General features: G+C 48.7%; 1 protein-coding gene across 4 annotated transcripts in view; it reads right to left on the reverse strand.

Moving 5' to 3' along the window:
* LOC118226748 (phospholipid-transporting ATPase IA) overlaps positions 1-13,977 on the reverse strand; it is a 124,560-nt gene that overhangs the window by 16,233 nt on the left and 94,350 nt on the right. For all 4 annotated transcript variants that reach the window (XM_035416588.1, XM_035416585.1, XM_035416589.1 and 1 more), the window contains 3 exons: positions 11,688-11,798; positions 4,974-5,048; positions 2,807-2,929 (listed from right to left, as the gene is read on the reverse strand). In XM_035416588.1, the coding sequence (XP_035272479.1) occupies positions 2,807-2,929; positions 4,974-5,048; positions 11,688-11,798 (309 nt within the window). The remainder of the gene's footprint in view (positions 1-2,806; positions 2,930-4,973; positions 5,049-11,687; positions 11,799-13,977) is intronic.

Below are 13,977 nucleotides of genomic sequence, written 5' to 3' on the forward strand. Positions count from 1 at the left end.
GCAGCAGGCTATTCATTTTGACTGATAGTGTAAATGAAGCGTGGGTTCCACTCTCAGGGAGTGCTTGTAAGGTTTCAGTTTTGCGGAGGAGAATGTCTGTCTTGTGTTGGAATGCACTTGGGGGCGGGACTTGTGTGTTTCTGTGTGGTCACCCACATTTAGGCGAGTCTGGCAAGACCACAGGTGGGGGGTTGGGGGGGGTGTGAGGAAGAGAGGGAGGAACAACGTGAGACAACCCCACCATACGCACCACACCAACCCCCACCCATTCCCCCCCCACCTCACAAAATCAGGCTGTTTAGAGAACGCCTTGACCTCTGTGACTTGACCTTCTTGCCCCCAACGCTGTCTTACCAAAACAAACCCCTCCCCCCTGGCCCTGTAGGAGGCATCAACCCCACCCCCCATGTACACACAGATCCCCCCCTGCTGCCAATGTGCAATGCCGATTAGTACAATTTCACGTTTAACCCAATTAGACGCATGCAGTGAATGCCGGACCCCTCCGGTCTAACACCTCCTTCCCCAATATCCCTCATACCCCCCTCCTCATCTGTCACATTTTCTTCCACACAGCATGTCAGAAAACAGGAACCCCCCCCCCCCCCCCCCCACGCAGACAACAGCTAGCCTCTAACCACTGCGTCTTTTTGACACGCACTCTCTCTCAGCCACCAGCTAGCCTGTGACAGAGCCCCATTGATGCTACCTCCCCCCCTTTCCTTGTAATGAATGCTAATGAAATCAATAAATGTTCACAATCATTTGTCACAGCGCGACGGCGGCGCCATTTCGGGTCCGCGCGGCGCTGCCCTCTGTCGCGGCCGGGCTAAAGACGTGCGCTTTGTGGCCGGCTAATTGCTTAAAAAAGCATGAAGGGATGTACTTTACGTTGGCCAAATATTCCTCCTCAACCCCCCACCCCCCACCCCCTTTATTTTGTCCCCTCCCCCTCTGACTGCGGGCCGGCGCAGAAATGCAACCCCGGCCAGGCAAACGATACGGGGCAAGGTACCGGCGGCGGACTGGGCCGCCCCGGCGGGCGGCTCTTTCACTAGAGGGACATCAGGGACGGTAACGTGTAATTAAAAGCGATAGGGGGGACGCGGCTGGCGAACCTGAAGGATTTCCCCTCCCCCGCCCGCTCCTCAGTGCCAAATGGAGTATATCACACAGAGACAGCTATCTGCAGGCATGCGACTGCCACACTGAGGAACGGACCGGCTGAGAGGGGGATTTCCCTCCCGCACACAACTCAGGCTCACAGGAGACGTGAGGAAAATACCTGACAGGCGTTAACAAAATTTTTGGCTGCCTTTACCTTTAAAACGCACACCCACACACATACACACATCCACACAAACACATACACATACACACACACACATACATATACACACACCCTGCTCTGAATCATTAGTCCCTTCGGCACTCATATCATATTAGCTATCTCATCTATTGTTTCAAAATTTGGCCGCAAAACCTTGGCAATGTAAACTCCAGCGCAGAGAGGGACTTTTTTTCCACCTTTGCAAAATGCCTGTGCATTGCCAAGATCCCACCCCAGATTCTCCAGACGGTAACGTGACACCTGGACAAGTGAACAGAGAGTCTCTGCTAACGTATAAAAGCGGCACACTATCCTTACGACAAGGGCAGCTACCCTGCGGGGTCAGTGACCTCCCCTGCTGTGTGGAGCTCATGGGCCCAGTGCAGCCAATGGGTGGACCCGCCCGGCGGGCTGGTTAAACCAGCTAGCGCGGCCAGCCCGCTGCGGATGGGGGAAAGCCCCTGACCTCCCTCTCAATGGGGGGCGCGTAATCCATTTCCACGCGGCGCTGACCTGGCTGCAACGCTGGAGGGCCACAGGGCAAAAGGGGGGGGGGGGGGGCCTCGGTCCCGGGGAGACAGCTTTATTATTATTAACAGTGGGGGGGCAACAGGGGACGGTCACAGACTTCCGGCCTCCGTAGCACCATGTCATAGCATGCTACAGCCGGAGGGCCAGTCAGCATGAGAACCCAGCCATACACACCACACCTTGTTTTCACCCATTCGCTTGTATGGAGCATACAGACTCCATAAGAGTGAGTGCAATTGTGTGAATCCCAAGTCATGAGAGAGCTCGCAAAAACACTGCAGAACTCATGATTGTGTATGACAGGTCTGTGGGAGAGTTCTAACAAAAGTACTATGACTTTAAAGTACATATCTCATAAATATGCTACATGACATCCCATTTTAGACAGGCTTTCATGCATTTGTGTGTTCAGCAGCTACTGGATGGCAGCCTGTGGTTGATACTGACTAATGGCGTAAACATGAACCATTTTATTGAGGTGAGTGGATGGTGGGTGGGGAGATCCTCATCCAGAAAGTAATGATTTTAAGGGGGCTTGAGGTGATAAAGTCTGACGACTGCTGGTGTAGCCAGTCAAGAGAAGGGGATGATGAGGTGGCCAGATGTAGAATGACAGTTTCACAGGAATTTGACCAAGACACAGAGGTTAACAGCCCTACTCTTGTGAAAAGTGGCATAGATTACTAATGACGGGACCTCAGCCTGACGTCTCATTCAAAGGATGGCACCTTCTACAGCACTGTGTCCCTATCTTCCATTTGGTTCCCTTCCACTATCCACTGGCTTTTACAGCAGAAATTTAGTTTTGACAGTTTGACATGAGGAGGGTGAAGGGTGAAATGGCTGCTGGCAAATTAAAGTTACACTATTGTAATGAGAAGTGAAGAAATCTGTGTCACTGATGGTGGACCTGAGGTTCACTGCAGTGTGGTGCACAGCGGTTACCTTGGTGTTAAAGCCCATGGCATTCTGGGAAGTCTTGTAGAGCTCCGGGTACTTCAGCATGTTCTCTTTCCTGCAGCAGCGCTCAAATATCCCCAGGGTCAGTGGAGGTAGTGCTGTGAAGATCTGCACCATTCACAGAAAAACATTAAATGTTAACACGTAAACACACACATACACAAAACCACACATGCTGAAACCATGTCACCTGCCCCACACACAACAACACACACTGAAATCACACCATCATTCTTACAAGTAAGAACACAACCAAACACATTTAAAAAAGCATCAACCTGTTCCACAAACTCAGACACTACCATGCCAAAACTTCACTGCTTAATGCTGCAGGCTGAGTCCTGCGCTAGGCCAGGACCAGTGAGCTAATCTACCATGAGAAGCAGCATTCTGCTAATCACTGGCCATTCAGACTGGATTCCAAAGCCCCCGTCTCCAGATAGCCATCAGGGTGTGTGGAAACGAGACAACGGGCTTTGGCTAATGGAGCTAGCGGGTAACGGAAAACGCCGCGCTGAAATACGCAGGAATGAGCCAAAGCAGACCTCCCCTGCTGCACTTCAGTGGCTGCTGCAAGGAGACAGCCGGCCTGTCCCAAATTCAGGAGCACTTTAAGGTAACCCTGAAGGAACTGCAGGGATGCCGCAAGCATATTATCTGTTCCGCTATCCGTCTTCTGCGACGCTAACGTTTACCGAGGCTGTTCTTCCACTTTAAAATGTTCAATTCGGATGTGCATCAAAAGTCCTTGTTAAATCAGATTTATACTTTTCCATTAATTTTCAATTACGTTTTAGAGCTAAGTGGATGACTTTCAAGGATTGCCACCGCAATAACGGCAAATTGCAGCTACATTCCCGTATAATTAGGGTACTTTAAAGAAGAGTAGATTGGTGGTAAAAGCTAGGGATGTGCATTACATCCAGAATATTCCGTGCCCAAATTCACACACTCGCAAATTACTCTTGGCAATGAATGCCAATCACGACTGGTAACGGGCTTAATGTAAAAGCCAGCGTTAGCGTAATCTGCTAGTGAAATCAGCAAACTGCCATTGCAGTAAACAAGTCACGGAGAAATAAATTATTCTGCTTGCTGTGAAAAAATGAAGCATAAACCATGGGCCAATTTTACAGCTTCCATGTCTTTTCCATTACTTCCATGTGTGAACACATTTTCCAGGACTTGAACACGGGGAGTATGGGAACCCTCTACGCCCCTCCCGTCCGAACACTACTGCTTTTGGCTTGCGGGCTTAAAGGCACCGTTCTGCGGGGTCCCCTTGAAGCAGGAAGGGAGACCTGCTCTGGCCGCCAGTGAAGACTCGACTCGCTAAACGAGCGAAACTCCCACAGATATTACCTTCTCGTTAAACCTCATAAAGAGTCACGCCTCAACCCGACAGTTTACAGCCGAGCGGCAGCGGCTAATGGGCTCCAATTAAGATAAGGCTTCGCACTGAACAGTCCTCCTGCAGATAACCATCTGCAGATAATAACTGTCGCCAAAATAGTGTGCATAGCTGCCTTCAAATTGCTTCCCCCATCAATGGGTGGCTTTAGCTAAGTTTATAAAAAATACAGCCGCCATTTTTTTATGGTCAACTGTGTATTGCACTACACCAGTCTCATGATTTTTCACCGCAGTGGCTCTGCCACTCTTTTTGTGTTTTCCATCCTGCCACATTTATATGACAGCGAGTTCTACCCTAGCACAGTAGGAAACCACTCCATAGCCTTGCATATACTGTACATGCCCCCAGACTACAGGTTCAAAGCAATTCTGGGATTGATGCACAAAAGATAATCATTGTGGATATGGCAAAGGCCAACTTTGGTTTAGGAGACTTACTATATGAGGAGCATAGTTACATACACTGTTTCAACCAACTGTTTCAACCAACCCTCACAGATTTCAGTGGTAGGGGAAGCCTTTTTCCTTCCATATGAAAAAAATATTTTTCAGCCTTGAACAGATAAGGTTTACACAAATTGTCAGTGCATTTCATACATTTAGGCTATTAGATGCTTTGCAATATGGGCATTTGCCTGGAGGGCTATTGCAATACAAGAGGTTTCAGCTGGGCTGAGTACCTGCAGCCAATTCACAATCAGACAAGGAGGAGAACCAATCACAGACAGCAGACACTCACCACGTTGTACAAGCCGATGCACCAGCGCTCAAACAGGATTTGCCCAGAGAACCCGTTAACGAAGGCGAACCAGATCTGAAAGAAGGGAGGGAGGGAGGAAGGGAGGGAGGGAGGGAAAGGTTGATGAGCCCAGAGGAAGAACAATGGGTGCAGGTGTCCTCATTATAATCAGGGCCACCCATTCAGATGCAGATTTGAGCATGAAATGCTGTTTTGGTCAACTAGATTATCTCCTTCTGTTTCGTAAAATGGTTATAACCTCATTCAGTCAGGGGTAATTCTTGATACCCCTAAGAAAATGGAATATGCTTAAATATATTGTAAATGTGTACTTTTTTGAAAATGTAATTACAAATATATTTCACAACAGTACAATTTTTTTATTTAAAAAAAAACTATAATATCTGAAAGCGGAAATAATTTGTATAGGATGCAATAATAAGGCAATATTTATATTAACAATATTTATTTCAACATTTTGTAACATAACATTTCAGTTAAGGCAGTTTCAATATATCTTCAATTTACCAAACTTGACTGGAAAGAAAGAAAAAAAAAGGTCAACGAGGCCGACAGACAGTGCTCATCCTGGCTCCGCCCCCAGCAAAGCCTTGAGTGACAGTGTAAATTTCCCATGGATTTAACCAGGGATTACAGCCTTCCATACATTTATCAAACAAACCGTTTTATCCCCAGCCCTCTCACGATCGGCTCAAATCCCCGCTAGGAGTTATGAGGTAATACACGTCGGTCGGCGGGGCAACATGGATCAGGGGAATCTTAGGAACTCTTGTAATGCGAAGGGAAGAAACAAAAAAAAGACATGCGTTCAAAACACGTGTTAGGATGCCAGTCTTATCGACCGCTATCTTGATTAGCCTGACTCGTCGGGTTTGAACTCTGCTCAGATGCAAAGAGACGAAGAGGCCTGAAAGCTTGATTGCTAATGTAAGGCAGAAACTGCGTACGCCCCCATCTTGAAACACCATCTTGATAATGAAATTATGAGCTGAAAACCAGATGCTGTGCTAATGCTCGAGAAGCCTGCATTCGGACGGCACACCCTTTAACTGCCAAAATCATTCTCTGGGACCTATGTGACCAGAGTGCTTCCCATCTGTAGAACACTTAATCAGTTTCATTTTTTCTCAATGTGATCTCAATTTCATCAGATTTAGATGAGTAAAATTGTCTCCATCCTTTCATATGCGGCTTTAGCATGCAATCCACGGGCGCCTGATCAACCAGTGGTGGTAGATACTGATGAACGTGGATCCCTAATCAGACCGGCTGCAGTCAGCACCGGTACAGTCCAGATTCAATCTGGGGCCATAAGGCTCATCCAAGCACCCCAGCGTGGTGCCTTAACTGATTGATGCTCTAACTGTGGTGCTGTTAAACTCTCTCGGTACAGTTCATGCGAGAGAGGAGTGGAGTTGAATTCTCTCTGTACTGTTAATATGAGATGGGGCAGTGGTATTGAACACTCTCTGTACAGTTAATGTCAGATGGGACAGTGGAGTTAAACTCTCCGTACTGTCATTGTGAGACGAGGCAGTGGTGTTGCAATCACGCAGTATTGTGCTGATGTGAGATGGGATTGTGGTTTTGAGCTCTCTCTGCACTGTTATTGTGAGATGGGGTTGTGGTGTTGAACTCTCTCAGTACTGTGCAGTACTGTGCTATCAGATGGGGTAGTGTTAAGAAACAGACTGCAGAGAGCCGTTCTGTGGCCCTGCCGGGTGAACTCTTCCTCGCTTCATTTAACTTCATTATGAAAGTGTGAATCGCTACAAATTCTCGGGTCGACAAAGCCCTACCCCGAGCTGGCCCCAGCGCCTAACGTCCATACAGCCAGCCCTTCCCTTTTAATCGTGTGAGCAAATGCGTGAAAATGTTCCCAAAACAAATGTCTGCCCCCCCCCCCCCCCCAGCCCCCCTCCCTTCTCTTCTCTGTGAGTCAGACGTGCTCCTCACTGATGCTATGTTTTTTCAGGGTCCTGGTGTTGATCACATTCCGTTTTTCCACACACAACACATCATTCCCATTCAGAAGAGGAAAAAGGCTGTAATCTGAAAATGGCTGGGGAAAAAAATGGGAATATTCATGTCATATATATATTGAAAAAAAAGATTTAAAGAACCACCAAATAAAAAATCTAGATCATCTTCTATGAAAAAAAACATGGACAGGGACCTTAATACCAGCATTGGCCATGTGTTTTTTTTATTTTTTATTTTTTATATCTGTGGCTTTTGAATGAGCAGGTGGACGGAAAAAGTGTTAACTCCACCCGGAGCTAATTCCGTAGCTTATCAACAAATCGATTTTCCCCCTTCTGGAGGGCCACGCCGTTGCGTGCGTGCCCCGCGGGACGCCTGCGCGAAATCTGGGCGTGCCGGCGGGCCCCTCCCTCTCCTCTCTCGCGCCTAGCAGATGCAGCGGCGCGTTGGCGGATGGCGGGTTCGGGGGCCGGCACGTCCAGCGTCCCGTTCGGGGGCCCCCTCTGCCGGAGCGGGGGGGCGGGGCAGCCCTCCTCGCTTGCTGCACAATCTGAAAGCCCGGGGCGGGGCGGGCTGGGGTGGGGTGGGGGGTTTGGGGGGTGGCGGGGCGGTGGTGGATGGCGATGGGACGGAGAGAAAGCAAATTTGGCTTTTTTTTCCCTCTCCCACGCCCGCCCTGCTCCCAGACAGAGGTGTGTGCGAACAACAGGGAACGGGAGGTATGTTGTGTGGGAGAGAGAGAGAATAAGAGAGAGACAGAGAGAGAGAGAGAGAGAGAGAGGGAGAGAATGAGAGAGAGACAGAGGGAGAGAGAGAGAGAGAGAGAGAGCACCATCTCCAGCATCTGCATAGTCATCAGTGACCTCTGTGCTGTCCCACGCCTGAACGATGGCCGGGCTGGAGCCGGGGGCGGGGCCACAAACCGACACCCTTGTTACACGCAGTCCTTTTGTGACCTCTCCAAATGCTAATGGCACCCTAATTCCTCTACCAGAAAAAGCGTGAAAGAGAAGGGGGGACCAGACAGGCCAGCAAATATGGAAAGTGTGTGTGTGTGTGTGTGTGTGTGCGTACATGTACATGTGTGTATGTATAATGTGCATGTGCATGTGCATGTGTGCGTGGATGCGTGTTTGTGTGTGTACGCATGTGGGTGTGTGCGTGCATGCGTGTGTGTGTGTGTGTGTGTGAGCGTAGGGTGTGTGTGTGTGTGCGTGCGTGCATGTGTGCGTGTGTGTGTGTGGGGAAGGAGGGGAAGAAGTGTCACAGTGATGATGGAGACCCTCGCCTCCCATTCAGAGTTCAGCACCAGTTGGCTGCTGGGGCCCTTTATTGCTTCTTTTCTCTGTGTCTCTCTGTGCTTTCAGGAAGAGCTGAATGGACCTCTTGTAATTAGCCCATAAATGCCACTTGTCAATCACCCAAATGTGGCTGGGACAGTTGACAAGTTGTCAGTCAAGTCTTAAGCCACAACTAACCCCCCCCCCCCAACCCTGACCCCCCCTTACCCCCACACCAATAGGCCCTCCTGACTGATTAAGTTGAAATTCATCACTATGGCGATTCCCCTGACAGAAGATACAATTGTATGTAAAAATATGCAAGCTTCCTGAATAAAGAAAAAAAAAATACTGTTCAAACTTCCGAAACATAGCCTTCAGCCAATAATTATCTTGCGGTACTGCTTCATGATAAAGAATGAACCCTTTACGCAGTCAAGATCTACCTGGATATAATTATTTCCACATTGTACAATACTCCCTCTTAGAAATAAATGTAAATTGACCATATGGAGGGGGGAAAAAAAAAACTTAACAGTATAAAAGCAAGCCTTTGTAGCAATTACAGCCATTGTGGCAGTGTGCCACTGCTTCGGGCAATGGCTGACACACAGGGGTCGGTCAGCAGTCTGTATTGCGTACGATATCATGTCTGCAAGCTTTCACATAGGACTACATGACCCAGAGTAAAAGTGTGCAAGAGATCTTCTCCCTGAAACCCCGGAGTGATTGAACGAGCATAGTCTCTTGGCTCCTCTAAAGGGCAAACACTTAGGAAAGCATAGCATAAATACAATAATCAGGTGGCTACATAAAAAAACTTCTTAAATTATGTCTACCAGCTGCGCTCATGCAGTTTGGGCATGCGGTGCATTCTGGGAAAGTTGGGCTTGCAACAATAAACAGGCACAGCCTGGTATTCTCCCGCTTGTTCAGTACGTTAGAGGCTGCACATATGTTCACTGCAAATGCACTGGACCCTGAATAACTAATGTGTCGGACATTTCGACAAACACTTCAAAATCACACAAAAAAGAGAAAGAACAAAATAGCGAGACCTAGGCAGCTGCAGCCTGAAGCCAAGTTACACAGAAAGGCAACAACAGCAGTCCTGTTGGTTCCAACTGTCTCAAGTGGTTCCAGTTTTGAAAGCGTACTGTAGAACCTCATTCAATGAAGCCTGAAGGCCTACACTGTTCAGCCTCCTCTCACAGTGAATAGGCCTTTACTGCAAACCATGGGAAAAAGGCAGGGCTAGAAGAGAGAGCACCACCACAACTGCCTACTGTATTAGCTACAGAATGGGAGAGCACAGAACTGCAACACCCATGACCACCAATGCTGAGGTCAGTACGGTCAACAAATGACAGGCCATGAGCAAGCAAACAAGCCATCAAGCACGCATACACACACATGCATTCATACATGCACACACAAACACATACACGGACATGCTCACACACACAGCTTATCCACAGTATGAGTGTATATTGTGAACATGGTTCTCACGTCTTATTTTTTATGGATTGCCGCTGCCATATTCAAAATTCTAGCTAATTTTAGTCAAGCCCTCAGTGCCTAATCAGAATCTGAGTGTTCATTTGAAATGTTTTCAAACCTGCTTCTTTGAGCAAATCAAGCCTTTTGTGTTGGCTAATTAGCAACACGAATACTATCCTACCTATCAACAATGGCATGCTCTACTTCCTGTAGACACAGCAGGGAGACAGAGGCAGCTCAGCCCCATTAAAAGGGTTAGCCGGGAGCGGAGCTTTTAGACTGGGGTCTTACCAGAAAGGGACACGGTGGAATTTCAGGGTCTCCACTGATTTACTACAGAACATAAAACTGAACGAGGAAAGAAAATAAAGTCAAGCAACACAGAAAGAAGAAAGAAAGGACAAGAGAAAGAAAGAGAAAGACAGAGGGCAAGAGAGAGAAAGAAAAACAGAGAGAGAGAAAGCGAGAGCGAGAGAGAGAGAATCTGAAAGGAGGTAATGTTTCCCATTGGGCTCAGCCAATTTATGATCCGAAACTTCATCCCCTAAACCCCGTTCCCCCGTTTGCCGGCGGTGACATTCTCACGACATCTGGCCACGCTTTCTGCCCCAGAAGGCTGCATGTGTCTGCCTGGAGCCAGGAGCCGCTCCCCCAGCATGCACTGGGGCCGTGATGTCTCACTTGAGGGCTCCGAGAGTGTACGTCGACTAGTATCTCGCCCAACAGAGGAGAGATAACATTGAGCCTTTATCCTGAAAGAATGCGGGGGGGGGGGGGGGGGGACCTCATCTGTCTCCGTTTCATAGCACTGGGGGTTATATTTCACCATCGCCTGATACATGGCTTTCCTCAAAAAAAAGAGGTTGTTTTCAGGGTCGCTGATTGTAGCCGTGGGTAGGGAGGACGTTGGAAAATGTCAGGCAGATATTCCCACATCAGCGTTTATTAACCGGCATGAATGTTTCGCTGTTGGCGCCAATGAACAAGTCTCAGTGTATAACTGGCCGGTCTGCTGGAAAGTGTGCTTTCCCAGATCTAGCATTCTACGCCAATAGTGTGCAGGAAAGTCAATCTCATGAACAGCGGTGCCGTTTCCTATAGCAGTGTACCTTACAGCATTCATCTTTCAACAACAACTATCATTCAGACATATTTCAAAGGAGCCTAAAATTCAAGAATTTGCCTTTGAGAAAAGCAAAAGATATTTGAAAAGGAACTGCTGGGAAAGCATTTTGTTAGATGCGCCACGTTCATACCGAGTCAGAAACATTTCTAAAGTTGGTATTTAAAGGCCTGTTGCGTTCAAATGGCCAAACTGTTAGCCTGGGTTTATTTTTACCATGCTAAGTGACTTTTAAATGAGCTCTGAGATCCAGTCTACCGTGAACGCGTGCATGCGAGGCAGCTGGGCCGACCATCTGTTTGCGGTCACAGTCCAGCGGCGACCGGGACCGCTGGAGCTCAAGCTGACCCGGCCGTGACGCTGGGAACCCCGGGGCGCCCGTTCCTCGAGGGGCTGCCGATACCCCGCTCCGGGACTGGACAGGGGCTCCCAGCTGCTCCGAAAGCAATGAACTGTCCCCTTTGGAACCTCCCCAGAACCGCTGAAGCCTTCTCTTTTAGCGTTCAGTTCCTCTTCAGCAGAGAACAAAGCTCCAAATACAGAGGTGGGCGGGCTGGGGGTTGGTCAGGGGCTGATCAAAGCTTCCACTCACTCTGCCACAATGTTGCTATCAAAATCTGATAACCTACTGTTGACTTGTCAAGAGACCTTCTAGCCCTGGATATAGCAGATGGACACCAAGCCTGGTCTTTATCACAGCCTATCAAGGGCAGAGTTGATGAGCTCAGGGGTCTCCAAGAAGCCAGGCCAGAGACAGACAGACAGACAGACAGACAGAGAGAGAGAGAGATAGTGCAGCAGTCCTACCTCGATGATGTACAGGACTATGTTCTTGTAGAAGCAGTAGAGGATGCACTTGGCAACGCGGTTGTAGTTCCAAGCTCCATGAACCAGCAGCAGATTCTTCAGGTACTTGAACTGGGAGAGGTGTGGGGGGGGGGGGGGGGGGGGGGGGGAAATGCATGAATATCAGTCCTACAGGACGACAGTACACTGCACCAAGGCATAGGGTACCAGGGATTCCAATCAGCGAACGCCCGTGTTAAGCGCAAGAGGGGCGTCTGATCAAAAAATAGGGCGACCTTATCACCGCCACGGCTTCAAAGACCGACTCTCCGCGGGGGAGGAGGGAGCGCGGCTCTTAATGAAGACATTCTCGGAATATTTCGCCGCGCTCTGATTGCGTTTCCAGGCGTTCGCGAGGCTTCGAGAAGGGCAGAGAGAGGTGGTGTCACTCCCTCTGGGACCCTTCAGTTAGCACAGTATCAACACGAACGGGAGTGAAGAGCGGAGTACCGTCAAAGTGCCACAAACTTAAATTAGCTCCCCCGAGCATCTCACACTGAAGGCAGGGAGGAACGGTTCATTTCATTTAATATCAGAATAAGCTACGGGTCCCAAGATTATTTAAATGATCAAACCTTCTGTACGAAGCCAATGAGTATTTGAGCACTGCATACCCCCCCCCCCCCACCCCCCCCGCCCCCCCGAAGACATCAAACCAAGATCCTTAACAGGGTGAGCTGATAAATGGGTCTGCAAACTCTTTCCATGGTTGCGGTTCCTATGGACATCCGGCACGGCGGAGGATAAGTTGCAGGTTGCGAGACCGAGGCCTGGATTCAATCAACGTTCGCCCCTAAGTTCGACCCACAATTAAATGCAAGAGTCGAAGCCTTTTTCTCCTCAACGAGTTTGGCGAGTTCAAACGACGACCGAATTCAACTTGCAAAGCTGTGTGAAGAAAGAAACAATAACGCTTGCGTTAAATTGTTAAGTCAAAGTTAAGGACTAACAGCGGTTGACAGTATACACTTCAATATGTATCTTTTAATCAAATATTCAGCTGCAAAAATATGACAAGTGCACACTGGATAAAGAAGTTAGATACATTCAACAGTGTACAGGAGTCCACATTTTTCCTTATGTCACGAACATAGTACGTCCAGTCCAATTTTATAGTTCTGCCCCATTGCTGCGTAATCCATCAATTCAGGATAAATCCCCCGACAGTGAGCCAGCCAGACACTGCTTCTTCGCTAAATACATCCATCTTGGCCTTAAGCCTGACTTTCGGTGAACCATCACAACATGTAACACACATCCAATTTATAAATCTGTCAGAAAGGTTCAGCAACGGTGGAGTGGCTGAGGAATGTACCACTGGGGAGGGAAAGGGGGGGGGGGGGGGGTCTGGTCTCTTATCTCAGGTGGGATATGTGGGCCCTTCCCCAGGCCCTGCTGACCCGTGGAGGGGGATCAAATACTCCACTGGGCCCCAAATATGCAGCATGAGAATCTACAATCAGACAGGCAGTGCTCTTCACGAATAACCCTGGACACAGACTAAATATAAATATAGTATATTGACGTTTAAGTATCATAAGTCAGTGGTGTGACATTCAGAAGCATTAACCTCTGCGTTTGCATTTGAATTCGCTTTTCACTGTGCGTAAAAATGACTGACTGTAAATTGACACTTGAAGCGGTTTGGCAGCACTTCCACACAGCTCACCACAGGGTCTTGTGGGGCCCTGATAAGTGCTTGAGGTGACCTTCATTACAGACACAACGCTGAAGATCAAAGACCCCGCCAAACGGTCGCAAGGCAACGACCAATGGAGAAACACATCACTCTAACCACAAACAATGGCAGCTGAGAGAAACAAGATGGCCTCCGTAAGGCTGTGCGTGATGAGCAGGAGAGGGAAGCCAAACGGATGGGGGCTCATGGATTCATTACAGGGTTCATCCAGAGGACACTGTCAATAGTTCGGCAAAAAGAGAACACACATGCACGGAGGCACGTGGTGTCACAGAAACACCACGTCCCAAACAATACACGTGTAGCAAATAATTCGATAAACCCTGCAAGGCGTAACCCGATAGCCGGAACTCTTTGGGAGTCAATGGGGCACGGAAGCAGGTTTCCGTGATAGGGTCGGCTTTCACGAGAGAGCGTGCTGCCTCTTAAATGTTCCTGCCGACCGCTAATGACAGCTTCTCCGTTGCAGTCACCTGACACCGGCACGCCGTGAAAGTCCCCTGTTGTTGTGTCACCCTCGGCTCGAATTTGAGCACCGCCGCCGCACCGCCA

Source organism: Anguilla anguilla, chromosome 5 (genome assembly GCF_013347855.1).
Source record: "Anguilla anguilla isolate fAngAng1 chromosome 5, fAngAng1.pri, whole genome shotgun sequence".
In the NCBI taxonomy this organism is placed as follows: Eukaryota; Metazoa; Chordata; class Actinopteri; order Anguilliformes; family Anguillidae; genus Anguilla; species Anguilla anguilla.